General features: G+C 36.1%; 3 protein-coding genes and 1 pseudogene across 6 annotated transcripts; 3 read left to right on the top strand and 1 right to left on the bottom strand.

Moving 5' to 3' along the window:
* Positions 1–575: 575 nt before the first annotated feature.
* Positions 576–2439, top strand: LOC147856487 (elicitor-responsive protein 3-like). The gene is made up of 5 exons (XM_087329061.1): positions 576–735; positions 823–888; positions 1668–1794; positions 1918–2035; positions 2252–2439. The coding sequence occupies exons 1-5, from the start codon at positions 666–668 to the stop codon at positions 2354–2356; spliced, it is 486 nt and encodes a 161-aa protein (XP_087185187.1). The 5' UTR covers positions 576–665; the 3' UTR covers positions 2357–2439.
* Positions 2440–3578: 1139 nt separating this feature from the next.
* On the bottom strand, positions 3579–4357 carry LOC147856486 (secreted RxLR effector protein 161 pseudogene; annotated as a pseudogene).
* An 11173-nt stretch (positions 4358–15530) lies between these two features.
* LOC147856485 (uncharacterized) lies at positions 15531–23029 on the top strand. Of its 3 annotated transcripts, none has more exons than XM_087329422.1 (21): positions 15531–15608; positions 16012–16092; positions 16616–16756; positions 17639–17710; positions 17807–17911; positions 17996–18064; positions 18151–18240; positions 18657–18722; positions 18825–18889; positions 18979–19066; positions 19233–19322; positions 19422–19506; positions 19663–19795; positions 19879–19957; positions 20033–20110; positions 20188–20321; positions 20401–20503; positions 20620–20678; positions 22068–22158; positions 22248–22359; positions 22459–23029. In XM_087329422.1, the coding sequence occupies exons 1-21, from the start codon at positions 15588–15590 to the stop codon at positions 22650–22652; spliced, it is 1956 nt and encodes a 651-aa protein (XP_087185548.1). In that variant the 5' UTR covers positions 15531–15587; the 3' UTR covers positions 22653–23029. The 3 variants fall into 3 exon arrangements, with proteins under 3 accessions (XP_087185548.1, XP_087185549.1, XP_087185547.1); XM_087329423.1 differs by having other exon boundaries at positions 17993–18064; positions 19879–19951; XM_087329421.1 differs by having other exon boundaries at positions 17993–18064.
* Positions 23030–24567: 1538 nt separating this feature from the next.
* Positions 24568–27632, top strand: LOC147856484 (ATP-dependent Clp protease ATP-binding subunit CLPT1, chloroplastic-like). 2 transcript variants are annotated; one of them, XM_087329742.1, is made up of 6 exons: positions 24568–24836; positions 26012–26047; positions 26157–26275; positions 26756–26935; positions 27074–27201; positions 27289–27632. In XM_087329742.1, the coding sequence occupies exons 1-6, from the start codon at positions 24616–24618 to the stop codon at positions 27313–27315; spliced, it is 711 nt and encodes a 236-aa protein (XP_087185868.1). In that variant the 5' UTR covers positions 24568–24615; the 3' UTR covers positions 27316–27632. The 2 variants fall into 2 exon arrangements, with proteins under 2 accessions (XP_087185868.1, XP_087185869.1); XM_087329743.1 differs by having other exon boundaries at positions 24569–24836; positions 26166–26275.

The raw sequence follows: 27632 nt of genomic DNA, 5'->3' as shown, positions 1-27632 counted from the left end.
AAAGTTATTTTCCATTCAAGTCCTATGATTATGCAAATGGCCCATACTAAATTTGCCATATGTTATTGTTTCATTTTGGACCGACATTTTACAAAGTCACTCATCTACAGACGACAAATTGACATAAATCCTCTTCGCCCCTCCCCAAATACATATATGCAAATAACATGTCCAGGAAAAAAGTTATTTTTAACATTTGAGCCCCCCCCCCCCCCTGTGGATGATTAATTCGAAATAGTGTTGCTTCTTTTTCGTTTTATAGGTCTTAATTGGGAGATGGGAGGGGGCGCTCAAAATGGACGGACATTTGGGGGGTCGAGAGATCTAAAAGGAGGACCCTATTTGAATGAACTATCCCATCCCATCCCCATGTCAGTAGGTAGGTAATGTATGAAGGTTTTCCTTTGGGGGTTCCTTTTGACTATGTGAGTTTTTTTTGTGCTTTTTTGGCATTATTCCATTCAAAATTCCTTCAAAAAACAGAAACCCTTTGACCAAATCATACACATACATCACGAGCAAAATGCGTTTTTTGCCTTCTTCAAATACAACAATTCAAGTCCTCAGGCGTCAGAATCCTCAGAGACACAAGAGAGAGAGACAGATCTCTACAGACTATCTCGGTTTGAATCCCTTCCATTTCATTTCCCCCAAAAGAACCTGTCATGGATATCTTGGGCACCCTTCAAGTTCGCCTCCATGGAGGAAAAGACATGAAAAACGTTGAATTCTTAGGTAGGTTCGTGTATTATATTGTCGATTTTATTTTTATGTTTTGGTTTTCAATTTTGTCATTCATCTTTGGTTTTTGGTTGTATACAGGGAAGAATGATCCTTATGCCATTATTTCCTACAAGACTCAAGATCAGAAAAGCAAAACGCTAGAAGGCAATGTCTCCCTCTCTCTAATATGTATAAGTAAATTACCTTGTTTTGGTTTTCATCTGAGATCTCATTCTGTTTTGTATATGGATTCTCTGTTACTTTGGTGCAATGCTTATAACAGAATGCATGAATGATACATTCAACGTGCAGATCTGGTATCATTTGCAGTGTACCCATCCATCATGTGGCAACATATGCATATGCAATGCCCATTTGCTTTCATGGTGGTTCAATGTGGAACGTATTGATATGTAATGTGCATGGCATGCTCATGTATACTCTCATATGGTGTATGTACAATTCAAACCATTGTGCTACCATGGTATATGCAATATGCATGCATGATCATGTAGCATCACATAGCATGGTCATGTGTTCACTCCGATTCCGTATGTATGCGTATAGCTAGATATTCAGTGTTAACATTGTCCATGTGATATGCATGGATGATCATGCATTTACTTACTTCCATGTGATAGACATATTTGAGATCCACGTATGATCATGGATTTATTTTTTGTCGTATGCTTACAATTAGAACTCGACATATGTGGTATGCACACACACAATCTTTTATTTACTCCTATTGTTGGTATTTCTATGATTAGAAAAATAGACAACATGGAGATGCTAACATGGTACATGTGATATGCACACATGATCATGTTTGAAGAAGTGAGAAAATTAATGCCTTTTTCGTCCAATCTTTATTTGGTTGGCTGGTTTGTTTGTTTTTTGTCTGTTAATGAAGCAATTTGCACACACCTTTATGTTTTGTCTAGGTGGTGGATCTGATCCTGTATGGAACCAAATATTTTTCTTTAAGGTTGATGAAGATAATGGTGATGTGGTCATTAAGATCTTTGATGAAGATAAGAACAGTGCTGATGACATTATCGGGGAAGCCAAGTATGGTTTTTATCCCTTTCAACCTAAACCTTATGCAGTTTTCAATCTTTGTTGTATGTCTTTGGAATAATCTTCATCTCCATTCCTTAAATGCTACTTGGTGAAACTATGTCCTCCCTGCAGAATACCTTTGAATGAAGTCTTTTCAGAGCTGGAAGTGCCAGCAAGGCACTATAATTTGGTACGACCATCAGGACATACAAAAGGACAAATCGAGGTCTCTTTGAAGTTTATTCCCAAGGTATACCCCCGTCCCAACATATGAAAAAACACGAGTCGTTTTCTCTAAACTAATGGTCTTTTGCTTGTATGAAATTGTTGCATTACAAGGTTTAATTCTAGTGAAGTAGAGAACTTCAAAGCTAGTCATGTTTTATAACTTCAAATTTTTGTAGTTTTTCGCTATTTGGTATTTTACCTTTGGCTAACTTTCAGCATACTTTGTTTCAATAAAAAGGTTGCATCAGAGGAGGTTCCACAACATCATACTCCGAACCATCAAGATAATAATCCTAGCCTTGATGGTCCTTATGGGAACAACAATGTGGGTGGATGGCAATGACATGATGTTTTTCGGACTTTATCCATTTGCTTTTTCTTTCATTGTGCTTGATCTGGTTGCAATATATTAATTGTTTGCCCTCAGTTCATTGTTCTAAGATAAATAATTTTTTTTAAAGAAAGCTAGACTTATTGTGAAACAACCTTGGAAACTATATTTTAGATGATATCATTTCATTGAACTTTCCTAGGGGCCTTAGGTCTGGCTATAAATATGAGGCCTAGCTATCCTCATGAGGGCCATTATTAGACTACGTTGAGACAATCCTTGATTCCACGATTCGAGTTTGGATGTTACCTACTAAAAGTCTCAATGGTATTCATCAACTAGAGGTTTTTAAAATCGGAGTAGAGAAGGAGCTATAAAAATAAGGAGAAGTAAGAAGATAGATAGATTAACCTTTAAATCTATTTATTTTACAATTATGAAGGATTGATTTCCACCAAAACCAGATACAAACTAAGATGCTCTATGGTCAAAAACTTGCGCAAGATTCTTTATCTTGGGGTTTCAATAATGATTTAAGTATGTACTTCATTTAGGATAATAATAGATATCATTACTACACTATTGACATGTTATTTACCCTTATTCATATCTATCTTAGCGAGATGGAATGTCCTTCTTCGTTTGCTTGTAGGCACCTATAATCATCCGCCTCCCACCATCGACTCAATTGAATGAATTAAGTTATATCGAAGAGGTCAAAATATTCTTGATAGGAATGAGAAAGAAATTAATATTCTAGCATCGACTTTCCTTATATAACAATGCAAATGATGCCCCGTCCAAATGTTAGTACGTTCCCCATTATATGTGATTTTTCAATTTATTTGTAGTATCTTCCTTGCCATCCTTATTCTATTCATAGTTCTTGTATAGTCTACAAGATTGAAAAGGTTAAAAACACATTAATTTTTTCTAATAATAATATATCTTATATATATATATATATGTTATAGAATAGACTATTAAGCAAGATAAATAGTGATTAAATATTAATCAAGATTACAATACAATCTCCAGATAGAGCTCATAGGCTATGCTCTTCCATATCTATTCCAAAATGATTGAGATACATAAGTTTTATGACTTAGAAGATGATGAGATGCATGCATACTACTTACATCATGAAGTCTTGTTAACTAGAGTTTAATACTAAGATAAGTATAGCATAACTCATGTTATACATGAGTTCATAACACTCCCCCTCATCTCATCATCAGTTCATCAACTCTGATAATCTTCTGAGTCCAAGAGAATGAATGTTTAGCCAATGTTTTGATGTAGGTAAGCTTTTGGTAAAAATATCCACCAAGTCCTTGCTTGATTGAATAGGTTGTATGTTGATATAATTATCATTGAGCTCACGAGTAAAGAAAAACTTGAGAGAAATATGTTTGATTCGATTACCTTTAATGAAGCCTTTCTTGAACTGATTAATACAAGCAGAATTATCTTCATAGATAACTGTTGGTAATGATGGGCCGATAAAACCACAAGAATTTTCAATATCCCAATTAAGCGTTGTGACCATAGACATTCTCGACTTGCTTCATGTAATGCCAATATCTCAACATGATTTGAAGATGTTGCAACCAATGTTTGCTTTGCCGATCGCCAAGAGATCGTTGTGCCACCAACAAGGAAAACATATCCTGTTTGTGATCTGCCAACGTGAGGGTCAGATAAGAACCCATCGTTAGAATAACCGGTGAATTGACCATGCATAGAATCACTGGTAAAGAAAAGACCCATATCTTGAATGCCTCATAAATATCAGAAAATCTGCTTAATTCTAGTCCAATGTCTTTTGGTAGGATCGTGACTATATCGAGCCAGCAAATTGACAACGAACGAAATGTCTGGGCACATACAATTGGCCAAGTACATAAGTGCACCAACAACAGGCATGTAAGGATATTGTGGTCCCAATGCTAACTCGTTAGAAGATCTTGGCCGAAATGGGTCACGAGAAGGATCCAGAGAGTGCACTACCATTGGAGTTCTAATAGAATGAGCTTGATCCATAGAAAACCGTTTTAATATTTTATGGATATAAGAGCACTGATGAAGAAGAATTCCATTAGATAGGTGCTCGATTTGAAGACCCAAGCAGAATGTAGTTAAACAGAGGTCTTTCATTTCAAATTGGCAGCTAAGCATAACAACATCTTCAATAGCATTGGATGTTCCAATAATATTGAGATCATCAACATAAATAGCGATGATAACAAATTCTTTGAGATAATGCTTGATAAATACGGTTCCTTGTGCAAGGATGGATGAATCACCAGCTTTCCTTGTGTGCATGGAACACAAAAACGAGTTTTAACTCGATTCAAGTATTCCAACTTTAAAGGTAGATCTTGAACATTATTGATCATTCTCCTAATCATTCTATGGCCAAAATTATCTAGTCTATCATGCCAAAGATCCATTATGTCGGTATTGACCTTCGAGGAAATATTGGAGTAGTGGGCAAATGAAGCCATGCGGATCTTCGGGGCTTTAAGGTTGAAACAATACAATTGGTTTGGTAAGACTTCTAACTCATCAATAACTTGGGTAGTATTTGATAGGTGCTAGACAACTGGCATCGTCTCTTTCCCATCTTTTTCCCATGTCATGAGGTGGTATCCATTGCGTCGCACATCTGCAAATGCAAGAAGATTTCTTAGCAAGGTAGGTGCATAGATAGCATCATGTATTTCCAAGAAAACACCACTTGGAAGTTGGATAGTGGCAGGGCCTCTTCCTTGTCCAATACAAGAACGAGCTATAGACTTGATGTTGAAAGGGGCTTGATCTTTAATATGATGAAAGCATTCTTTATGACATAGGATAGTGTGAGTTAAGGCGCAATCAATAAGACAAAGAGAATGGTTTGTATGCAAATCAATCATATGGGCTTCAATCACGTTGGCTTCGGGCTCGAATTCCAAAGGTTGATCCATAAAACTATATTCCAAGATTGGAATTGATGGTGAGATCGTTGATGTTTTTGCTACCATATTAGCCTTTGGTTTCCTATCTTGACCTTGATTCCCATACTTTTGTCAAAGATCAACATGAAACTTAGAAGTTTGGCAAGTGTTTGCCTAGTGCCCTCGTAAACCACATCGAAGACATGAATTCGATGAAGGCTTATCTTGACTTGACGTTGATTGATGATGCATTGGCTTGACTTGATTACTTGTGGGATATTGATTCCTTTGTTTTTTTCTTCCTGCTCTTCCTCTTCCTCGACTTTGTGCATGTCATCTAGAATAATCACTCTCGACAGGCATCAAATCCTTGAATTGTAGAGGAGCCACAGGTTGATTAACTTGATGAAGTTTGTCGTCCTTGAGGAGAACTTGATGTTACCCGTAAGAATATACGGGGAGGCATAAGGGTATGTGTAATGATGTGGTTGATGTGCATGTGTAAAGTAAATGAGTTTGTGAGGATGAGTATGTGTATGGACACATGCACAATTATGTGCATGTGTACAAGAATGTGTAACGGTCTTATTTGTAACGGTCATGTAACTGTTACATTGGATGTATTATATAAACCCCCTATGGGGTATGTAATGAGATATAGTTTTTTCCCCTCTCATTTGGTGTCATTTCCTATTTGTCTTTCTCTCTTGCTCTCTCTCTAACTTAACCCCTTGGGAGGGGGGTGAAGCCATTCTAGGTTTCATCCCCCACCCATCAACACTTGATCATAGTATGAACCATGCGTACCATTCATGCATTCGTGTTCGAGAATGATTCAATCATTCGAGAAGGGTAAACACCCTCGAAGAATGATAAATACCATACTTTTGGTTAAATTATTTACTATAAGGTAAATATTTTTTCAAGGTAAAAAAACTTTAAAATTTATAGAAATTATAGAAATTATAACAAAATTACAATAAAATTACACCAAAATTACAAAAATTACAAAAATTGTATAGAAATTAAAGAAATTACAAAACATTTACAGAAATTACTGCAATTACAACGAAATTACAACAAATTTACAGAAATTATAGAAATTATACAAAAAATACAGAAATTACAACAAAATTACAACAAAATTACAGAAATTACAGAAATTATACAGAAATTACAGAAATCGCATAAATACAAAACAATTACAGAAATTAAAAAGAATTTACAGAAATTACAAAAATTAGTGAAAAATTACAGAAATTTCTGTCCATAGAGTACATACTATGACCTAAACATTCAACAACTTTAAATCCTATTATTAACCCTTAACATACCTGAATATCGTTGGTATGCAGAAAGTAATGGCCGGGAGAAGGTGTACGATGCAAGCAACAAATCGTTCCAACAGCAAGTCGTTGAAGGAAAAGGGGGAAAAGGGGGGGAGAGCAGAGCATAGCGTTGATGTGCAGAGGAAAAGGGGGGAAAAGGGGGGAAAAGAGGGGGAAAAAAAAGAGGGAAAAAAAACTATAAAAAAAAAAAAAAAAAACACACAAATTTTTTAATATCATTCGTGTTTGTTTTCCAACGTAGGAAAACGAATGATATAGTAGACGAACACGAACTTTACATACTATGCACTTGATGGTGTTGCTCAACGACAAGAAATGTAGATAAAAGTTTAGCATATGTTTTAAAATCATGATTATGATATTGTTCGGAAAGATTAAAATTTGAGGGATGAAAAGTGGTTACCATTTTGTTGATTAGATTCGTCTCTTGAACAAGGTTGCCATGACCACAAAATTTAAGTTTAGAAACGATACCAAATAGTGAGGAATTATATTCAACAATTCTCTTGAAATCTTGAAAACGAAGTTGATTCCATTCATGCAAAGTGTTGGGGCCAAGAGCAGTTCATTAATGATCAAAGCGGGCTTTAAGTTGCTTCCAAAGAGTTGATGGATTCTTGATGGAGAAGTATTGATTCTGAAGGCTTAGATCAAGGTGATGAAGGATGAAGATGAACGATTTTGCTCCCTTCTTCCTATCATTTGAGTTCTTTGCATCATTTAAATTATCACTTATCGTATGAAGGAGATCTTTCGTCGTGAGATGGCCTTCGACATGAACCATCCAAGTCATATAATTGAACCCATCCAACGCAAGTGGGGAGAATAAACATTTCTCTATTTGTAGAGATTGAGAAGCCATACTAATGATAAGAATAAGGTTTGTATAAGAGAATAATTAATTGCTATGGTAGAGGCTAATCGTGATGATAGCGTGTTATAGAATAGACTATTTAGCAAGATAAAGAGTGATTAGATATTAATCAAGATCACAATACAATCTCTAGATAGAACGCATAGGCTATGCTCTTCCATATCTATTCCAAAATGATTGAGATACATAAGTTTTATGACTCATAAGATTATGAGATGCATGCATACTATTTACATCATAAAGTCTTGTTAACTAGAGTTTAATGCTGAGATAAGTATAGCATAACTCAAGTTATCCACGAGTTCATAACAATATATATATATATTCTATTTTTCTGTTTGCATCCCGTTCTTCTTGACATAGTCTAATAATGCCCTTCTTGAGGATAGCTAGGCCTCATATTTATAGCCAAACCCAAGGCTCCCAGGCAAGTTCACACATAATCCCTAAGATTAGAAATAATCTTTCCTTCGTTACATTTTCAATTAACCCTCACGCCCTTATCCTCATGTGTAGAAAACTATGGTACAACTACAAACTACCATGGAATAAGTTATGGTTATGCCCGGAACACACCCTTGATGCTTGCATGTCCATTAACATGTTTCCACCGACACATTATATAATCTTAATGCCTACTAGATTGCAAGTATCCAACAAGCAAAAACATAAAATAAATGAATTAATGATATAACTTGCGAAGGATGAAGATTGTAATTGGCAATAAGGTTAGTGGTATATTGCAATCCTTATCACATATTACAACCATTCTTCATTTTCCTCAAGAATATGCAATTATAGTTCAATTGCATATTCTTGAGCAAAATGAAGAATGGTTTCTTTGATTTTTTATCTCTTTTATCATGTATTGGACATGGTACCTCGTACTTCCGTTTTATAACATAGATGTCAAGTTAAAAATGTGAGATTGTTGGAGAAAGATGGTGAGCTTGGCATTGGATTGATGGTGCGTATCTCCACTTTAAAAGCAAAAAATGACACTTACAATGGACACCAACACCATCTATTACAAACTGATGGATAGGAGTCTTGTTGACAATGAAGACGTCACTTACATGGTTTATCACCTAATGTGTTCAATTTTTAAGCATAAGTTGGAATGTCATCTTTCATTTATTGTATAGGTGCTTGTTTAGCTGACAATGGCTTTAAAATGTCAATGTATTTTGGAGATGATTTTACAACACCTTATGATAAGATCCTTCCTTTTATTGTCACCCCAGGATGGCATGTATTGCCTGGTTTTAATATGTATGCACTACTCTTATGAAAGAGCAAAGGTTTGAAAATGATGTAAGATCACATTGCTTGTTTAAGGACAACTCTTTTTTACATCATATGACAGGTTATTGTAGATTACCTCTAGCAACAACAATGTGAAAGTAGGCATCCACAACCACACATGCTTTTTTTAGCCATGTAATAAGATGAAGCATTCGTACCATTATCACAACAAGAAGTTTGTCAAGTTTATTGACACACAATAGGAGAGAGAGTGTATGAGAGAAAGACTTCATAGAGCTTCTTTCTACCAAGTTCTCAATGCCTTCCTTTGTTCTCAAACACCATGACACCCACCTTGTTCTAGAGAGAGGGAGAGAGACGGATAGATCAAGAGATAGAGTTAGAGACATAGAATACTCCTTGGTTGGATTAATGTTTGGCTACATGTGCAACAAATATATTGTATCATCATCATTTCATGGTTTCATTTTCTTGGCTCTAAGATAAATGAAAGATGGAGTGGAATGAATGTAAGTCGGATTCAGGGTGGTGCTAGAAAATGTTACAACATAGTTGACATTCCCAATTACTATTTAGTGCAAAGGCACTTATTTGGAGAGTCATGATTGGGGGACTACCATTAGGTTTTGCTCTAAGAATGAGAAGATTGGGATATGGCACATGTTTCTTTCGTACCATTCCATTGGAGGATAATAACATAGGTTTATTCTATGCCCTATTGATCGTACAATTTTTGAGGTATTTCGGACTAGTGTTAATTGAGGCCTATACGAAAGGTCTTCTATTGGAGATCACATTCCGATTCTTACAAAAGCATTATGAAGGATCCAACATAATTGGATCCTTCATAATGCTTTAATGTTTGAAGGTAGACATGGAGTCAAAATATATATATTATGGAGTTGAAAGGCATTCATCCTTATGTGGCACTTTCGGGTATTGGAGCATGGTCTCAACAAATGCATATTCAAGTATTTTGATGCATTTTAGAGAATGATTTGATCCTCTACCTTAGAAAGAGGGAGAGAGAGAGAGAGATGGTTGTAATGGTGTTTCTTACATGTAATCCGTATATAATTCTATGCTTTGCAAGAGACAGGGAGGGAGAGAGAGTAGCTATGGCAGATATCCCATATTGAAGGTCACCGAGAAGAAGCATAACTATATATTTTGAAGCAGAAAAAATTTAATCTAAGCTGTGACGATGGTGGCACATTGCAGTCTAGCCTGATTACTATATTTCCTGGATTGGAATGAAAGATTCATGTGCCCTCTTCTGAGCTATTTGTGGGATGTTTACAACTGATTTATTTATGCTGTACTAATTTCTCTTCTCTCTTTTTTTAATATACACATACATCTGCATCTCTCTTCATGTCCTCCTGACACCAAGTCCTGGTCGCCGGATTCGTTTCTGCAAGGATTCTTCAAACTTCTGGAACAACCGTCACCACATGGTAAGCCCATTCCAACCATCAAATGTTTCTCCCTGAGGAAATCCTGTATCTGAAAACTTTGTAATAGCTTTCTTCAATTTGAAATCCTTATTCACCAGATTTCAGACACAAACAAACAGGAAAACCATTGTGGGTTCAGGATGAGTCCAACCCACCATTTGTTAAAGACAATCTACAAGTGCTCAACTTGGTTCATTCCATTGGTGAGATGATTTATGATGATGATGGGATCCATGATAATGTTAGGGTTTTGAATCTTATGAAGTTATGCCAAAAAGAGAACATTCGGCGGGCTCGAAAGATACATGCCAAAAATGTGGTACAATTAACGAAGTGGGCAAAGTGTTCGACCAAATCTTTGTGAAGAATGTCTTTCATGTCTTGGAATGCTTGATATCGGGCTATTCTCAAAATGGTTTTGGCGAAGAAGCATTGAAATGGTTTGTAAAAACGTTTTGAAAGCTCGTGGCATTCTAGGTTAAGGCGTGGATGTCAGATCAGAAAGAAGAAAGAAAGATATATTAACAGCTGATGCAGCTGTCAATATCTTGCCCCATCTCTAAAGATTCCACAATATTTGGGCAGATTGCATCTTGAAATGGTATGGTATTGTGGAATCTTTAGAGATGGGGCAAGATATTGATGCGGAAGTTAGGAAGCAAGGGTGGTTGAAGAAAGATCCGGTGCTCAGTGATGCATTGGTGGACAGGTATTGAAAGTGTAGAGCATTGGAAAAAGCATGGGAAGTCTTGAATGAGCTACCAGAGTGGACTATTGTTTCTTGGAGTGCTCTAATTGCTGGTTATCGCCAATTATGTGCCAAGCTGATTTGTTCTTGGACTTGCATAGAAGAATGAAGGCTGGAAGTGTAATTCCCAGTTTCATTACTTTCCTTGTGTTGATGGATGCAACAAGTCATGTGGGTCTAGTGAAAGAGGGGGGAGTTGTTTGATTAGATGTATGGAATATACTATGCATCTCCAACACTAGAATACTACACAACTCTCCCACTTTAACAACATTAGGTCTAGCGAAAGAGGGAGAGTTGTTTGATCATACAGCCAGGCCGGACATTTTGGCAAAGTCAGTGCATTTCTCGACAAGGTTCCTCATTTTGGCGGTTTCCCACTTTTCCAACGTATATTGGGTGCCTGTAGAAAATGGAAGAATATAAAGCTTGGTAGATGGGCATTTGAATACTCATTACAATTGGATGAAATGTGTGTTATTGTGTATGATTTGCATGAGAAACATATATGCAGCTGCCAGAATGCAAAATTGAGGTGGATGAAATCGAGGCTTTGCGAGTATAGAATAAGGCATGGAACAACCTAAGACATTGTCGTTGATCGGATACCAACGGGAATATGCATTTGTTTGTTGTGTCTGACCGGAGTCATCTCAAAGTATGCCCACCTAGGCAAACGTGGACAAGATCCACCAGAAGCTAGCACATGAGAGCTATTTCCGGAACTTTGACTTGGTATCACAAACCATTTAATATGATAAATGGGAGATTTCTGTGACCATAATGAGGGGAATGGCCATTGTGTGTGCCCTACTTAACACACATGAAGGTGGGCCTATACATGCTATGAAGAATACTTGGGTTTGTGATGATTGCCATAGTGCAACCTCTTTTTTTATGAAGGATAGAAAAGCATAAATTTCAAGTGAATGATGCAAACCATGTGCACATATTCATGGATGGAAAATGTATTTGTAATGATTTGCTTTGCTTTGCTTTTACAAACCCAAAGCATATCAAGCATGATATTGTTTTCCAACAGCCCCTTCACCTCAATCACATAGATGTCTTTGAAGCCTCCCAAGCTCAAAGATGAGTAGGGTTCTCTAAGAAAAATGCCAGCAAGTAGATGAAAAGAATTAGGTTGAATATAGAACACCTAGATGTTCTTATGTGAGTATCATTCAATGGGCCAGAAATTCATGATATGCAATGGGATTGTGTATTTGATGCAAAGGCCGTGACTAATTGTGTAATTGGATATGAGAAACCAATTTCTTTGATTGTTAGGTTTATTTCGTAATATCATTGATAGGTTTATTCGATATTTCTTAGTACTTTTAAGATGATTTGCAAGTAGTAATATGTAAGGCATGGAAACGCTCTAAAAGGTACTTTTGAGAATAATTATTTAACAGATCCCGAAACAAATCCATAGGTTTTATATTTTTACATGTAAACTCTTAGAAAAACTTGCCATGTCTTGGACAAATTAATTTCTAGGAAAACTATCATCATGAATGGCCAAGGTGGCCATCAAAGAACAACATTGATCCAAGACATTATCTCCTTTGTCCCTCTCATAAGCATGGTACATGCCATATTTCAAGGCCATTCGTTGTACTCGCACATACCTAAATCAATATATTTTAGACATGTGCAACAAACTTTGAACACATCCTTGGAAAAACATCCCAATAAATAAACAAGAATGGACTTGGCAACCACCTTTTCTCATAACAATATTTTTTTAGAGCTCACTTGTAAGAGATAGTTAGCTCAGAAACAATAGGTGCAAACCATGATGGAACTTGTGGTGTTCTATTCAGGAAACAATTTGCTATATAATATTCATATTCTTTTTGCTTTTCCTTTAATGTGATAATATTACCAATGAAAGTGTACTTTAGCGTCACAAATCAAGAGTACTTCACGAAGCAAAGTGCTAATATCAATCAAATCTTATAAAATGCGAAGTAATTACGAGATGTCTTCATAATGAATTAGCACATGCATATTCGGATCGGTCGTTTACACATCATACAACCATTCCATTGGAAAAATAACAAAAGATGTTAAGAATAATAAAAATGTGCAACAAATAACAAAAGGTGTTACGAATCAAAGATTTTGTGCGATACTCTTAACTTTATTAGAGACTACCCATAAAAAAATCACGCAACTTTTAATGTCACACCATAGCATTTTTAAGTCATTAGTTCATTTTAGAGATGAGTAAGCAAGAGGATAGTGACATTCAACTTTGGATTTCTTTGACGTGCATGTATATGGAACGAACAAATGATGAGTATAATAATCAAGACCTTTTTGCATGCTTATAAAATTGCTTGATGAAACTTATTTTGCCATAATCTATTTTTAAATCTAGATCTTTTGAATATTTTATTGCTAACTATCACAAGTAGAATGGAACATCAAAAGGTGTTTAAGTTTCCCTATAAAGTCCAAAGCATAATGTGAACATTGTCGACCTAAAATCAAAGGCTCTGGCTACTCAAGTGTGTTTCTTTCCTTCGTAAACACTAGTGTGAACCCAAATGTGAAACATGTATTTCTTAATGGTAGTGGTGTCACTGCCTCAATTGTCTTCTAGACCAGGAGTTTGAAACCTAGAGGTCGACATTATTTGTTCCATTCATGATGTGTTGTGTGAATGTGTCACTAGATGAAAGACAAGTAATTCGTATCTCTTTCATAACATTGATGTGTCACTCGAAACGATGATTTTATGAACAAAAACACAAATGAACTGTTTCTTCATAGGAGAGGTGGCATCGTGTCAAACACACCCTTTATAGTGTGACGTGAGAACTCATAGGTTAATGTTCATTACTAAAAGAAAGGGAATGATTCACTAGTTTGATTCACAACACCTTGTGTCAAACATGATTGTGCTCCTAACCAAAATATAAACAATAAAGATCAAGCCATTTTCTAGAAGTAACCATTGTGCTACACCGTAGCACAACCCAATGTGGAAACTCTCCAAAGCATGCCAAGAGAGAGGCAATATTTTGATCCAAGTTGTATATTTCATGATCAAACATGAGAAAACAAATGGGTGAGCACCATAACTTTTTTTGTCATACAATTCACACATAAACAATAATTAAAGAGGGTGCATTAATGTTTGACTAAATAAAATAAGTTAATCCTTTATAAAGCTAAAAGTATTTTCTAGGGCTGTTTATTGCAATGAAATACTATCATATTAGCATTGCATTAACACATGGATAACTTTAATATTGAAGGGTACATAGCTTGTGAGGCCTAGGTAGAGAATCGAGACACCATGTAACTCGGGTAAAGAGTGATGATTATACTTATGTGACACAAGCAAAATGAGACCATGTGTAAATTCATTCAGTGTCATTTTCTTTGAGAGGCACAATACCATAATATATGACGATTTGGAAACGAAGAAAAGTCATAAGTTCCATAACCACCAAAGAGGGGAAAGGTTGATGACGCCACATGTTTCCTTTGATTTTGTGAGATGTTGATAGAAGCACAATGAGAGCATGTTGATAGAAGGTGTGAACCAGGCTTTTTGAGTTGAAGCATGTAAATGTTAAAGAGAAATAAAACAAAAACTTGGGTGCATGTAATGTACTGGGCATTCGACGACTCTCTGCACACGTCCCACCACCTCTAAGATGAGAGGGAAATGCTCAGTTCATATTTGGGTCGCTTAGAGATGACAGGACACGTGCACACACACACACACACAAAATATGAAACACAAAAGGCTTCTTAAATGAATTCACGTTGGCGAATACATGGGTTCAATCGGTTCCCACGTCCTCAGTCCTAGTTAGGATTCAACCCTCCAAGTTGACATATGTAGATCCAACCAAGAAGGCTTGTTCCAATGCCATTCTCTTCGTGACTTATATATTAATAGTCCAATCGATCACACGTGTGGTGACTGGTCCATTGGGCGGGCAAGCACTTTCTTGAGCATGAATCGTGTCGACGAGGGTTGATCTAGTTTCAATGCTTGTGACGCGTGAGGAGGCATGTAGTCCAATCGATCACAAGTGTGGTGACTGGTCCATTGGGCGGGCAAGCACTTTCTTGAGCATGAATCGTGTCGACGAGGGACGAGGGTTGATCTAGTTTCAATGCTTGTGACGTGTGAGGAGGCATGTTGTCAGGGTAAAATAAAAAAGTCAATGGAAAAGAGTGATTGAGAGATGTGATGATGGATAAGGTCCACAAACAAAAGTCAGCCAGCCAGACTTCACACTTTTCTTTTGTGGGACCCCATAGGGGTACTTTTGGTAATTTCTAAAAAGGACACTTTTTGTATACATACATATATACATATGTGGGTGTATATGTATATTATAGGTATATTATATGTAAACATATATGTATTATTATGTATTAATGTATAGATGAACTATTTAATGCAGGAAATACATATAGAGAAGTACTAAATATGTAGGAAAATAGTAAAGAGATAGATCAATGATCAATGAATGAGGAAATAAATATGTAGATTAATAGATGAATAGTCATAGGAGCTGAAGGGAGGAAGAAAGGAAGAGAGAGAGAGAGAGGAGTTGGTTGGCCCTGTTCTTCTAATGGAGTTCAGGCCAGATGGGGTATGCACATCTTCATCCTTCCACAATATTATCTAGGGTTAGGGTTTATAACTGGAAAGAATTCTGTGTGTATGTCTGCAAATCTTCTTCTTCTTTCCATTCAATCTCAAGGCTAGGGTGAGGGGTATGCACGTCTTCATCTTTCCACAATATTATCTAGGGTTAGGGTTTATAACTGGAAAGAATTCTGTGTGTATGTCTGCAAATCTTCTTCTTCTTTCCATTCAATCTCAAGGTTAGGGTGAGGGGTATGCACATCTTCATCCTTCCACAATATTATCTAGGGTTAGGGTGAGGGGCAGAAGCCCTAAGTTCCTTCTTCTTACACACGAAATTAGGGCTATGTTTTGATCAAAGTGGAAAGACTAATTTTCTCTGTTTCTTTCTTATGTGATATAAAAAGAATAATTCAGGGATGGCAGCTGAAAGCAGCGGAAGGACCTTTGACCTTAAAACCATCGCTTCCGGTTCTAATGGAGCTCTTGTATGCCAGCAAAAGAAGAACAGAAATGATTTATTTTTCCTTATCTTCTATTAAAAACTGGGTTTTTGCTGTTTCCTTCTCTTTCTCTCTGGGCTTATCTAGCTTTCGGATTTTCCATTGACTGCTTTTCATATTCCTTCTGTTAAACTGCTTTTTCATTTACTGATTTCCATGCTATCCGTTTCCATTTTTGCTTTCCCATTCACTGCTTTTCATTCTTTCTTGTTAATTTTTGCGGTTCCATTCACTGGTTTTCGTTTTTCTTACAGTTATCTCTGTGTTAAATTTTGTATTCATAATCTCTGTGCTCAAAATTTCACTGTTTTTTATATTCATCCAGCGATCATCCTGTGAAATTGGCTTTCAAGTTCTCTGTCCTAAATCTGCTTGTTTATTTACTGTTTTTCACATTCTCTTTATTCGGTTTCCTTTTACCTTTCATCGATTTCTTTATGATCTTTTCTCTGTATTCACATTCTCTTCATTTCTTTCAATGATGGGATATATATATATGGTGATATAGGTGACAAATACGGATAGGACGTGCCGTCTCAATATCACCATTAATGCTGTCAGGAACTTGAAAAGATATTCTTTTGATACTTCTATCAAGAACCCTATCTTCAAAATCACAGTTAATGGAAAGCTTAAAAAGACCCTTGAGGCAAGTAATCTAACCCAATAAACTAGATAGATAAGATCACTGTAGCAGCAAATACTTAAGCTTATGATGCAAGACCTAATATGCTGAAGCAAGAAGCTGAAACGATTGTTCCTTACACCAATATCAGAAACTCAGTTAACATATACCTATATCATTTTGTTCTTTTGGTTAATTGTAAGAGTGTGAAGAGTGACAACCACACTGTGGCGTCTGATTCAGACCCTATTTCTTTCTCAGTTACCATGATTCATTGCGATGTTTGATTCTAGTCTACTTTTTTGTCACTTTATGAATGTGTGTAACTATCGAAGGCAGATCCTTTATAACCTTCAGGAGGATGCTACGAACTGCAGAAAAACTAGAGATCAGGTTGTGATCATCACAACTCTCAAGTTAACTAGATGCCAAAGAACCTCTACGTAAATGACATGGAACACAGTTTCAGATGTATATACTAGTTTGTGCTAATTCTGCTATATCGCTGTACTCCAATCAAATTTGCTCCTATATATAGGAGTAATATCCAGGTTAGAGAGATTTATCCTAACACCCTAGATTGTGAAGGTTTACTAGTTACTGGTAAATCCTCCATACAAACTTGCAGATCCTTTTAGCTCGATCACAGCTACATTTTGTGTTGACCTAAATATAGCTTATTTATCTTCATTCTACGAAGGAATGCACCCACCTCTTGAACAATATTGTTACAAAATTCATCTTTGTAAATAAACCAGACGTCCACGTGTGATTTTATGAAAAATCAGATTACACAAGCATATTATGGGAAAAGCATTCTCTGGGGAAACTGCAGCAATAGATAGGAAACGTAGTTAGATGGATTATGCATAATGAGTAAACTGTTAATATTCAACTGATGCACAGATAAAAGGGAAGTCAGATGAAGATGGGATCCTCAAAATCGATCAGAGCTTTACGTTAAATATTGATGATAAGGTTCAAGAACTAGCTTTCGCTATGAAGATTCAGATCTCTTAGAAAATTTAGATCAAAGTAGGCATTAAGTTGTAGTTTTCCCATTTTGATGAGCAGAACTCAATCGTCTCTGTGCAAATATATTCTAAGGGATTATTTGGAATGGATTTACTTGGACGATGCAAAAATATTGCAATTGATGATCTGCTGCAAGCTGTGGAGGTGAGTTATGGTATTCATGGAATTTCTCACTTAAGAAACTCGCCAAAACCAATCTGATTTTACTTATCCTGGGTACAAGAGAAGATGAGCACTCGGAAAGCAGACTGGTATGAATTGTACTCAAAAGATGGGAGAAAGATACTACCAGGACAGGTGAACCTTGACCAGTAAAAACATGAACTAATGCACAACCTTATATTGTGATTAACTTCCTAATTTGATGATTTAATACTGCCCAGGTACTAATGCAGATAGGAGCAGCAATGGCCAGACCAGAGCAAAGGGTACATGTGTTTGTTGGTACATGGAATGTAGGCAATGCTCGACCTGTATGTACTTGCCTTAATTCGTGATGTTATTTGGTTTAGATTTATATATACCTGCAATAAATATTTTAAGGCCATGCATACATATGTGTATACTTATGTATAGCTATAGTATACATAGATGCGTACATACATAAACACATACACCCATACATATAGATAAATAGAAAAAATATTTAAATTCAAATAAATGAATATCTTCTTCAAATTGAGGAAACATAAACTTATGCATAATTTAAGGGTAAATCTACTTTTTTCTTCTTCAAAACAGAATTGTGATGAAGTAAGCTTTAGATGGTTGAAACGCATTGCATCTCTTGGAAGTCATGCATATTTAAGAATGTCTTATTTTGGTGTCATATTTCAAGATTGATAATATGCGTTTTGACAGCGCTTTGTATTTCTTTTTGTTTATGCAGCAGGATAACCTATCTTCATGGATTCCAGATACAGCAATGTATGATATTGTTGGTATTGGAGCTCAGGCATATTTCTCTGACTCTAGAGATCTAGAATTCATTCTTATATTTTAGAATATGAAATCTTGATAGACAATGCTAAAAATTTCAACATTTTGGGTTCTATAGGAATGTGAATACCCGCCTCGGGCACCACATGCTGATTGTGAAAAGGACTGGATGGCGACCCTGATGTATGGAAATGGTTATTTTGTAGCTCAATATTTGAAAGCTGCTGATGTGAGACAGTCCTTTCTAATTCATTGCAAGAATTTCTTTGTAGATCTGCCCTTGGCGCAAACTACAAGATCATCCATGGATTATCAAGGGGTCAAATGCGATTAGCTGTATTTTGTCACGTCAGTGCAGAAGTGAGAACTCAAAAATAAATTATTTTCGTCTATGCAATTGAACTAGGCTCTATCACAGATAGGATAGATTGTATTATCATCCTCGAAGGTCAAATATGGCCCCAACATGGAGAAGTGGAATAGACACATCGTTTGATGCTTATATACTGACTTCAATGCATAACAGAAAGCTATTTCAGATATTCAAAGTGGAAGTGAGGCAACTGGCATTGGAAATGTGATTGCAAATAAGGGTGGGGTTTGCATTGCTCTCAAGGTTAGAAAGTGTTTATTTTTGTTGAAAGTAATCTTCAAACCCTTAATGCCCTGGTTAGTATGGTGTCTGCAAAAAGTGACATTTGAAATTCCCTACCAGTTTTGGGATACATCGTTATGCTTTGTGAATAGCCATCTTGCTGCTCATGTTGGCCAAACTAAGGCCAGGAATGGACATTACAGAGGTATGTCATCTCATGTAATAGCCTTACGTCTGTAAACATTTTTCTAAATGTTAAGGCCAACCGGATTATACACATTACATTGTTTCATTTTCTACTTTCCTGGTCAAACAATTATTTGCAAATGATTGCTCCCATCTTAGAATCTCATGTTGCCAGAAATTGTTGGGAATATACGCGTCAATGATAAAAAAATGGACATCCTGAATCAGTTTCACCACGTATTTTGGCTGGGTGATTTGAACTATCGGCTTGATTTTGAATCTTCTGATGAAAACAGCAAGACAGTGGAGTAAGACATAAGTTTTTGCTATTCAAACTCCTTGGTCAAATCACGATTCGACATCCTACTAACATTTTTCGTGTGGTTAACAGGAAGACTGCTTGGGACACTGTGGTTGAACAAATTCAAGAGAGAAACTTTCAAAATTTGCTTCCGTTTGATGAGGTAAAGGCACTGATGCTCTGATGGATATGCTTAAATAATTGGTATCCATTATTATATATATAAAAATCTCTGCCCGAACAGCTTAATAAAGAAAAAGAGGCAAAAAGAGCGTTCTATTCATTTAAAGAGGGGCAGATAACCTTTCCGCCAACATTCAAGGTAAGGGGCTGGTTTTTTAAGTGATGTAATGCTGAATACTTTAATTAGTTTCATCCTTTTGGAGATACTGCCAATAGATGAAAAAGGAGCTAGAAGAAACTTATGATGCAAAAAGATTTCCTGCATGGTGTGATAGAATTCTCTGGTCATCACTTGCTGGCTGTGATGTAAACCAGCTCTCTTATACATCAGCACCAAGTATTACATCAAGGTATACTTTATTTATTATAGAGTCCTCTACATGTAATAACGTAGTATCTTCAATGCCAACTTGTAATGAGTGATGGCAGTGACCACAAACCTGTAGCAGCAACATTCTCATTAATTGCATATGCCCTTCCGTGTAATTCCTTGAATGATCTTGATGAGGATGACAAACGGTGGCATCTCCGAGTAAGGATCTTAAACCTTCCACTGCATAATTTGGAGGCATTACCTTTTTACAATATCAAGTGGATTTGTTTGGGTCTTTCCAAATTAAAAAAGGCTTTTTGAAAATGGATTTTCAGTTCACTGTGCTTCGAGCAAGGAATTTGAGGGCATCAAATATCAATGGTTATTCTGATCCGTAAGTTACTTGGAAAACACTTGTTCAAATGCTCATAATTCGAAATTCAGTCTTAAAATAATTGAAACCCATTTTAGAGGACGAAAATCAACAGGAATTATAGCTGGTCTACTTTCTTTGCATGTATGCTCAATGGAGAATACTTTAGAAGTTCTACATATGGGTTTTAGTTGTAGAAATAGGCTCAAAATATGTGGCTGTGTTACCAAGATTTTTGTTAGATCTGATCCAATCATCCTCTATTTAATCAATAAAAGAAATACCTAAAGGATTGTCAGCCTTTGTTGCCAATAGGGTGTCAATGGCAATCTAGCTTCCTGGATGTGAAATTAAGTCATAGTGTGATAAAAAACTTAAGATGTCCTTTTGTCACTTATATAAAAAACTTAAGACTGGTGAAATTAAGCTAAATTGGTGATCCGATTGGAGTCTTTCTGCCCTCGGAAAGTTTCTCAGTCTGGTTTCAATCTGCCATTGAAATGTAGCTTGAAGTGTCAAGAAAGGTGGAGAGCAATACATGATCTTTCTTAGAAAGTCGACTGCATTGCCTACAGATATCGGGAACAAAGATAAATTTCTTCTCAATTGTTCTTAGAATTCCCTGCCTTCTCTTTCTAAACAGGGCTTCAGTTCAGTGGAAGAAGTTCATGAGTTCATTGTGATAGGCTGCAATACTTCAACTTACATGCAACCATGAGTAATGCCATTTGAAGACACCCCTAGATTTTAACTGAAAATATACCCAGCTGTCCCTTGCACTTGAAGAAATGGAGACTGGCATCCTCCATCCCCCTCAGATAATTAAAGTTATTCAAACAATACCAAAATTTTATGGGTTAATCATATGCAATAACTTTTTATTATAGTATATATTCTACAGTCCATGTTTCTTGTATGGCCCAAAGTCTCATTCCTGAGGACTGTATACCCTACCATAGAAAATATGGAAACAAGTTGTCAGATTTAGTATCGATGGTCACTGTCAGTGTCATGAAAGAAAGAGACAGCTAAATTATATTAACCATGACATCTTAGATGGATGTCGCAACTGCAAAAGTTGCTCAAACTACAAGAGGAGAATCAGAATCAGAAGGATGAACTCACTGGAATAAGAGCTTGATATAGGCCTTCCTGGTAGATGTAATGGATAAATATATTTTACATACATCCATTTATGCATATGTATACATCCATGCATAATTATACATTCATACATGCATTGATGCATGGTACATGTTGCATCAAATTTCAAAGTTGTTGGAGTAAAGCAAGCGTTTTGTGGCATAGTATTTCTAAGCATTTTGTTTAGCCTTCTGACCTAAATGAACAGATTAAGTGTGTAACTGTGAAGGATTTTTTCACTATTTTAATCCCAGCTTGTTCTGCCAGGTTTGTTTCATTTCTTGGCCCCAACTTATTTGAAGAAGCCTATACAACGGTCAGATTCAAGAATCTAAACCCAGTTTGGAATCCTCTCAAGGTGATACATATATTTCTTGTTTGTCTTTTGCTTTATGGGTCATTGTATGATAAAAAATTGCTGATAAAAAACTGGCTTTTTTTTTCCAGGACCTTCCAACATTAATCCTTAATACATTTGCGCTACAAAGGTTGGAAAAGGAGTATCTTATGGTTCGCATTGTGGACCATGACTTTGTTAAATCATCAGATAATGTTCTAGGTAAAAAGCCCAAAACAAATGTCTAGGAGTTAGTGTGGGTTAATATTTGAAGTTTTCTGTTTTTTCTTTTGTGTATTGAATTGTTTTCTTTTTGGTTAGGATATGGGGTGATTCCATTAAGAGACGCGGTGGTTGCATTCAAAAGAAAAGGCAAAGCTGATTTTATTGTTGAGCTTTCGTACAGGGGATGTCCAGCAGGAACCTTAGAAGGGACTATGAAGTTAACTTGGGAAAGGAATGTAGCAAAGAGGAAGATGAAACTCACAAATAACTTCGCTAATATATACTGCTAGAGACTCTCCACCACCACAAAAACAAGAATAAAAAACCTGGAACTTTTCAATTCCGAAAAGCCAAACACACAAAAGTCTTGAAATTGAAACCCTTGTGACATTTAGTAGATGAGAAAGATCGAAGAGAAGAATATTTCAAACAAATTTATCTAAAATATTAAGGAGCATGTTGGGTAACTGAAATTTTACAATGTTGTAAGTGTTATATTCATTTGTAACCTGTCAAATATATATCATTCAAATATTTCATATGCTTAAAGAGTGCTTCTATTTACATCAAAAGTAGTGGAACATAACCATTTGGTTGAGAAATCTCAGCACATTAGTAAACTAGGTGATTTAAGAAAAATAATATCCACAAAGATAAATTGCGTCAACATCTATTGAAAACCAAGTCCATTTCATTGGCAGTCTTGATGCAATTTCAAGCATTGATGTAATTCATTGGTAGTGTTGAGCAAAACCTCAATTGCAATGTAACATTCAGTAATCTGTTCCATGCATTTGAGATCAAGTACTTTGCTTTCAAACCATGGTTGAGCAAATTCAATTGTAGTGTGTGGTTGATCACTAGTTATAATGCAATGAAGAGCAATTCAATTGTAGTGCATGGTTGAGCACTAGTTATAAAGCAGTGAAGAGCAATTCAAGTGTGTAGAATGTTGTCACAAACACAATCTTGTTGTATAATGTTTGATTTTCTAGAAACAAATGTCAACACTAACACATTCAAAAGAAATTAACCCATCATCTAGCAATAAAAATTTCTTCAACATTGTTGTCAATTTCAATAATAAGGAAGTGGTTGTGGACAATGGCTTTACAAAGCAAATTTGTTCTTGTCAATACATATTAGGACTTGGATTTCTAATGTTTGCCACATGTGTTGTAGAAAAAACTTTAAGCAATCTTTGTGAAGTTAGTAGTGTACCTGTGTTTGGAACATGGATAAGTGTTACTCTTAGGAAAGAAGTATTATGAAAGTGTCTCTTGCACTATGCTAAACCAAACACGTTAATGATTTTACGATAAAAAATTATAGATCCATCATTTAAAGATTGGATCATAATACTCTTAAGAGTACAAAACATATGTTTTATTATTACACCATCATGCTAAAGCTTCATCACATCACAATTTCATCCCGGCTTCTAGACATGATAAGCAAGAGGATAATTGATGTGGTGCAAGGGCTCTAAGACATACATTATGGAGATCACATCACCTAAAGAATGTGTGCCTAATGGGCTCAAAGCACATTGGGGATTGTTAAAGGCTAATGTATGTGGCCCACATAGTCAGCTAATCCTCTTATTGTTATTCATGTTGCAATTCAAACATATTTCCAAATCATTCATCAAATAATAGTAAGCTACCTAAATTTTTAACAAATGGTTGAGTTGGATACCATGCAGGCAACGAGGGTTTCATGTGTTTGAAATTCATGTATGTCTTGAACTCACTGACGGATGCAATGTTTATTACATGCGATATGTTTGAACCACTCCTTGTATGTGGGGAAACCCAAAGGAGCTCGGGAGCTCGAGGTTTCCCATATTCAATCAAACTAAAAGCATCAGAAGAAAAGATTGTAGTAGATAGGTCGGCCCAGAGATATCACGAGAATTACAACATGCATTTGGTAGACAAACACAGAGCAGAGTGCCATTTGGAGAAAGCAACACACACACACACACACACACACACACACATACATACATACATACATACATATGGAATCCCCCTCCACCCCCAATACACACACACACATACACATACACACATACATATACATATATATATATATATATGTATGTACATAGACATACATACATACATACATACATACATATACACACACACACACATATATATATATATGTATGTACATAGACATACATACATACATATACAAATACATACACACATACATAGATACCTTCAATCCTGTTCTTGAGCTCCAATGGCTATGGTGGGCGCGAGCTCTTCGTCGATACTGTCGATGGCCTCCCCTTCGACCCACCTGAACCCGAAACCCATCCAACCTTCCTCAACTCTTTCTGTTTCCTCTCCCTGGTTGCGCTCCCCTATGCCCGCATCTCTTTGGTTTCTTCTCCCTCGTTCTTCTACTCAGATAACGAGGAGCAGACACTGTACTTCCATCCGAATGATGCTTCCATCGCAGTAAGTCTTGCAGTGGTTTTCTTTTCTTTCCTTTTGGTGGTTTTATTTTCATACTTTATGTCTGGAGTGTTAACAACCATGAAACAGAAAGGTAACCCTAGTCTTTAGTTTGAGTCTAGAACAGGGAATTTGAATACAATGCTTGCTAATCTTGATGAAATTTCATTATTTGCGTTGAAATTTTGGTATAGAGAACCATGAGAGTGAAAGTAAGCCTAATCTTTAATTGAGCTGAGAACGATGAATTTTCGTATATAGCATGCCAATCTTGCTAAATTTTGTTCATTTATATTTCAATTTGATGAATCATAAGGGTGAAAGTAAGCCCAATCTTTAAATTAAGCTGAGAACAATGACTTGCAAATATATAGCTTGCCGATCTTGCTAAATTTTGGTGGTTTAGATTGCAATTTGATATGCTGAACCTTGAGAATAAAAGTAACTCCAAATTTTCAATCGAACTGAGAACAACGAATTTGCATGTCAATCATGCCCATATTGGTAAATTTTCATAGTTTGGATGCAAATTGACATGGTGAATATTGGAAGTAAAAGCAATCTGAATCTTTAAAACCTTAGATTTCAAAATCTGCATATCACTTTCTTATGCAAAGCATGCTAATCTGGATAAATTGCATATGGTGAACTGTGAATCGTGATAGTAGAGTAACCCTCGCCTAAAGAAAGCAGCAAGTTCTATCTGCTATGTAAAGCAATGGCAGTCTTGATAAATTTTCATCATTTGAATTGCAATTTGTAATACTAAGCCACGAAACTAAAGCAACCCCAATCTTTAGAACAGTTTGTATATTCTTTGTAAATGATGGTAATCTTGCTAGATATAATTGTTTGGACTCCAATTTTAATCATGGTGCAGTGTACCATGGAAAAAGTAATCTCTAATCTTTGATTGAAATGAGTATCATAAATATGAAATTTCTATTTATCATCTCCAATGGAAAGCATTGGTAATCTTGGTAAATTTCATTGTTTGGATTGCAAATTGATATAGTGAACCATGAAAGTGAAGTACTTGAATGTTTTATTAAATAGAGACCTATGAATTTGAGACTTATATATCTATTTCTGATTACATCTCCTATATAAGTAAATCCAATCTTAATAAACTTTCACACTTTGGATTGCAATTTGACGTGATGACTTTATCTATGTAGAGATCCGCAAAGGGCATCGAGCGGGAACCAGCCAAAGTAAAACCATTTACCTCTAGGATGAATTGGACATAAAGTTTCATGTTTAAAAGTGACTATTGTACTTCTATGTGGAATAAATTTTCATTGTGAAAGTTGGTTTTGCAAGGATGGGTAGATGGTCTGCCAGGGCTATTAAGTCATACAGTATGGCAGAGCTGGAGGCAAGAAAGCTGAAATACCCAAATACAGGCACAGAGACTATCCTAATGGGCCTGCTAACTGAAGGTATTTTCTTACTGTTTTGAGAATTCAGATAGTTCATGTTAATAACAACATTGCAATTTCCATTACATAAAACCAGAGTTGAACTGCAGAAAATGTAGAGGGTGATAGTTTTCACTTGCTGGAAGATATTTTGCCCTGTTGTGTGTATAATGTGATGTCATCAAGCGTACGATTTGAAACGGCCCTCTCTTTGCATAATGTGTTATTATTAAAAACACGTGTTTGGTTTATTTTAGAATTTCAGGACTATCATTCGTTGTGAAATGAAAGCTCTTGTTTTAATTGGACTTGTGCCACTAACTCTATACCCTTATATCTACCTGCATAATATGTGGAATGAAAAATCTTTAAATTGCCAAAATAATGTACTTTTTGCTAATGAGTTTTGTTTGTCCCTGCCTTTTTGATAGTTTCAACCATGAAATGCTGTCATCCATTATGCAACTAGATAATTGTGACATATTGAACATATGTGTGCAGGTACCAGTCAGGCTGCAAGATACTTACGTGCACATGGTATTACACTTTTTGGAGTTCGGGAGGAGTCTATCAAGCTCTTGGGAAAAGCCGACATGTATTTTTTCAGCCCAGAACATCCTCCATTGACTGAACCTGCTCAAAAGGCTCTTGATTGGGCTGTCAATGAGAAACAAAAGACAGGCATGCATTTCTTTTCTCCTCTAAATGCATGCAAAAGAGAGAATGAGGTTTCACCATCGAATTATAGACACATGTTGTATCATGTCATCAGTGTGTCTTGGAATTCAAGATGAATGTCCCTATTATTTTTTTGTGCAGGGGACAATGGTGAGGTGACAGCAACCCACCTGCTTCTTGGCATTTGGGCACAAAAAGGATCAGCAGGTCAATTGATTCTTGCTGCACTTGGATTCAATGACCAAAATGCAGAAGAGCTAGAAGGCACGGTGAGTGTGAAACTATTCTCTTTTGAGGTTAATGATGCGTCTCTGAAGGTTAATTATCTTAACGAACATTTTTTTGATGATTTTCAGTTGAAGCAACCAACATTGATTGGCTGAGAGGAAGAGTTAATATTAGCGGCAATTATTTTGTTAGTTGGTATTTATTGAATATAATTGTCTCCCATCAACCACACCATTGTTGGATATACTCTATTTCATATGCCCCTCGATAACAAAAAATCCCTTTTGGAAAGAAAACCGGAATTTTTATGTTCATAATTTCCCAAAAGTGGGAAAGATGTGGTGACAATTTTACTAACCCTGGCAAAACAGTGCGGTTTTTTATCTTCTGCCAGGACAGTTTTCATTGAAACGTTTATATTGCGGCTTCTTATATGGAGAGCCATGGAATAGAGTTCTAAATTTTGAAGCTA

This window comes from Azolla caroliniana, unplaced genomic scaffold (genome assembly GCF_043228905.1).
Source record: "Azolla caroliniana isolate FFs.n. ecotype wild unplaced genomic scaffold, voAzoCaro1.0.p SCAF_13, whole genome shotgun sequence".
Lineage (NCBI taxonomy): Eukaryota > Viridiplantae > Streptophyta > Polypodiopsida > Salviniales > Salviniaceae > Azolla > Azolla caroliniana.
This window is presented reverse-complemented; position numbering and strand designations above follow the sequence as displayed.

What these genes read in the sequence shown, in the direction of transcription:
- LOC147856487 (XM_087329061.1), top strand. Translation starts at nt 666, where the DNA reads ATGGATATCTTGGGCACCCTTCAAGTTCGCCTCCATGGAGGAAAAGAC. An exon ending in GAAAAGCAAAACGCTAGAAG is followed by an intron (nt 889 to 1,667) that starts GCAATGTCTCCC and finishes TGTTTTGTCTAG; the next exon opens with GTGGTGGATCTGATCCTGTA. An exon ending in GACATTATCGGGGAAGCCAA is followed by an intron (nt 1,795 to 1,917) that starts GTATGGTTTTTA and finishes TCCTCCCTGCAG; the next exon opens with AATACCTTTGAATGAAGTCT.
- LOC147856485 (XM_087329421.1), top strand. Translation starts at nt 15,588, where the DNA reads ATGGAGTTCAGGCCAGATGGG. An exon ending in GACTGGATGGCGACCCTGAT is followed by an intron (nt 18,890 to 18,978) that starts GTATGGAAATGG and finishes ATTTCTTTGTAG; the next exon opens with ATCTGCCCTTGGCGCAAACT. An exon ending in CAGGAATGGACATTACAGAG is followed by an intron (nt 19,507 to 19,662) that starts GTATGTCATCTC and finishes TCATGTTGCCAG; the next exon opens with AAATTGTTGGGAATATACGC.
- LOC147856484 (XM_087329742.1), top strand. Translation starts at nt 24,616, where the DNA reads ATGGCTATGGTGGGCGCGAGCTCTTCGTCGATACTGTCGATGGCCTCC. An exon ending in CGAATGATGCTTCCATCGCA is followed by an intron (nt 24,837 to 26,011) that starts GTAAGTCTTGCA and finishes TTATCTATGTAG; the next exon opens with AGATCCGCAAAGGGCATCGA. An exon ending in CAATGAGAAACAAAAGACAG is followed by an intron (nt 26,936 to 27,073) that starts GCATGCATTTCT and finishes TTTTTTGTGCAG; the next exon opens with GGGACAATGGTGAGGTGACA.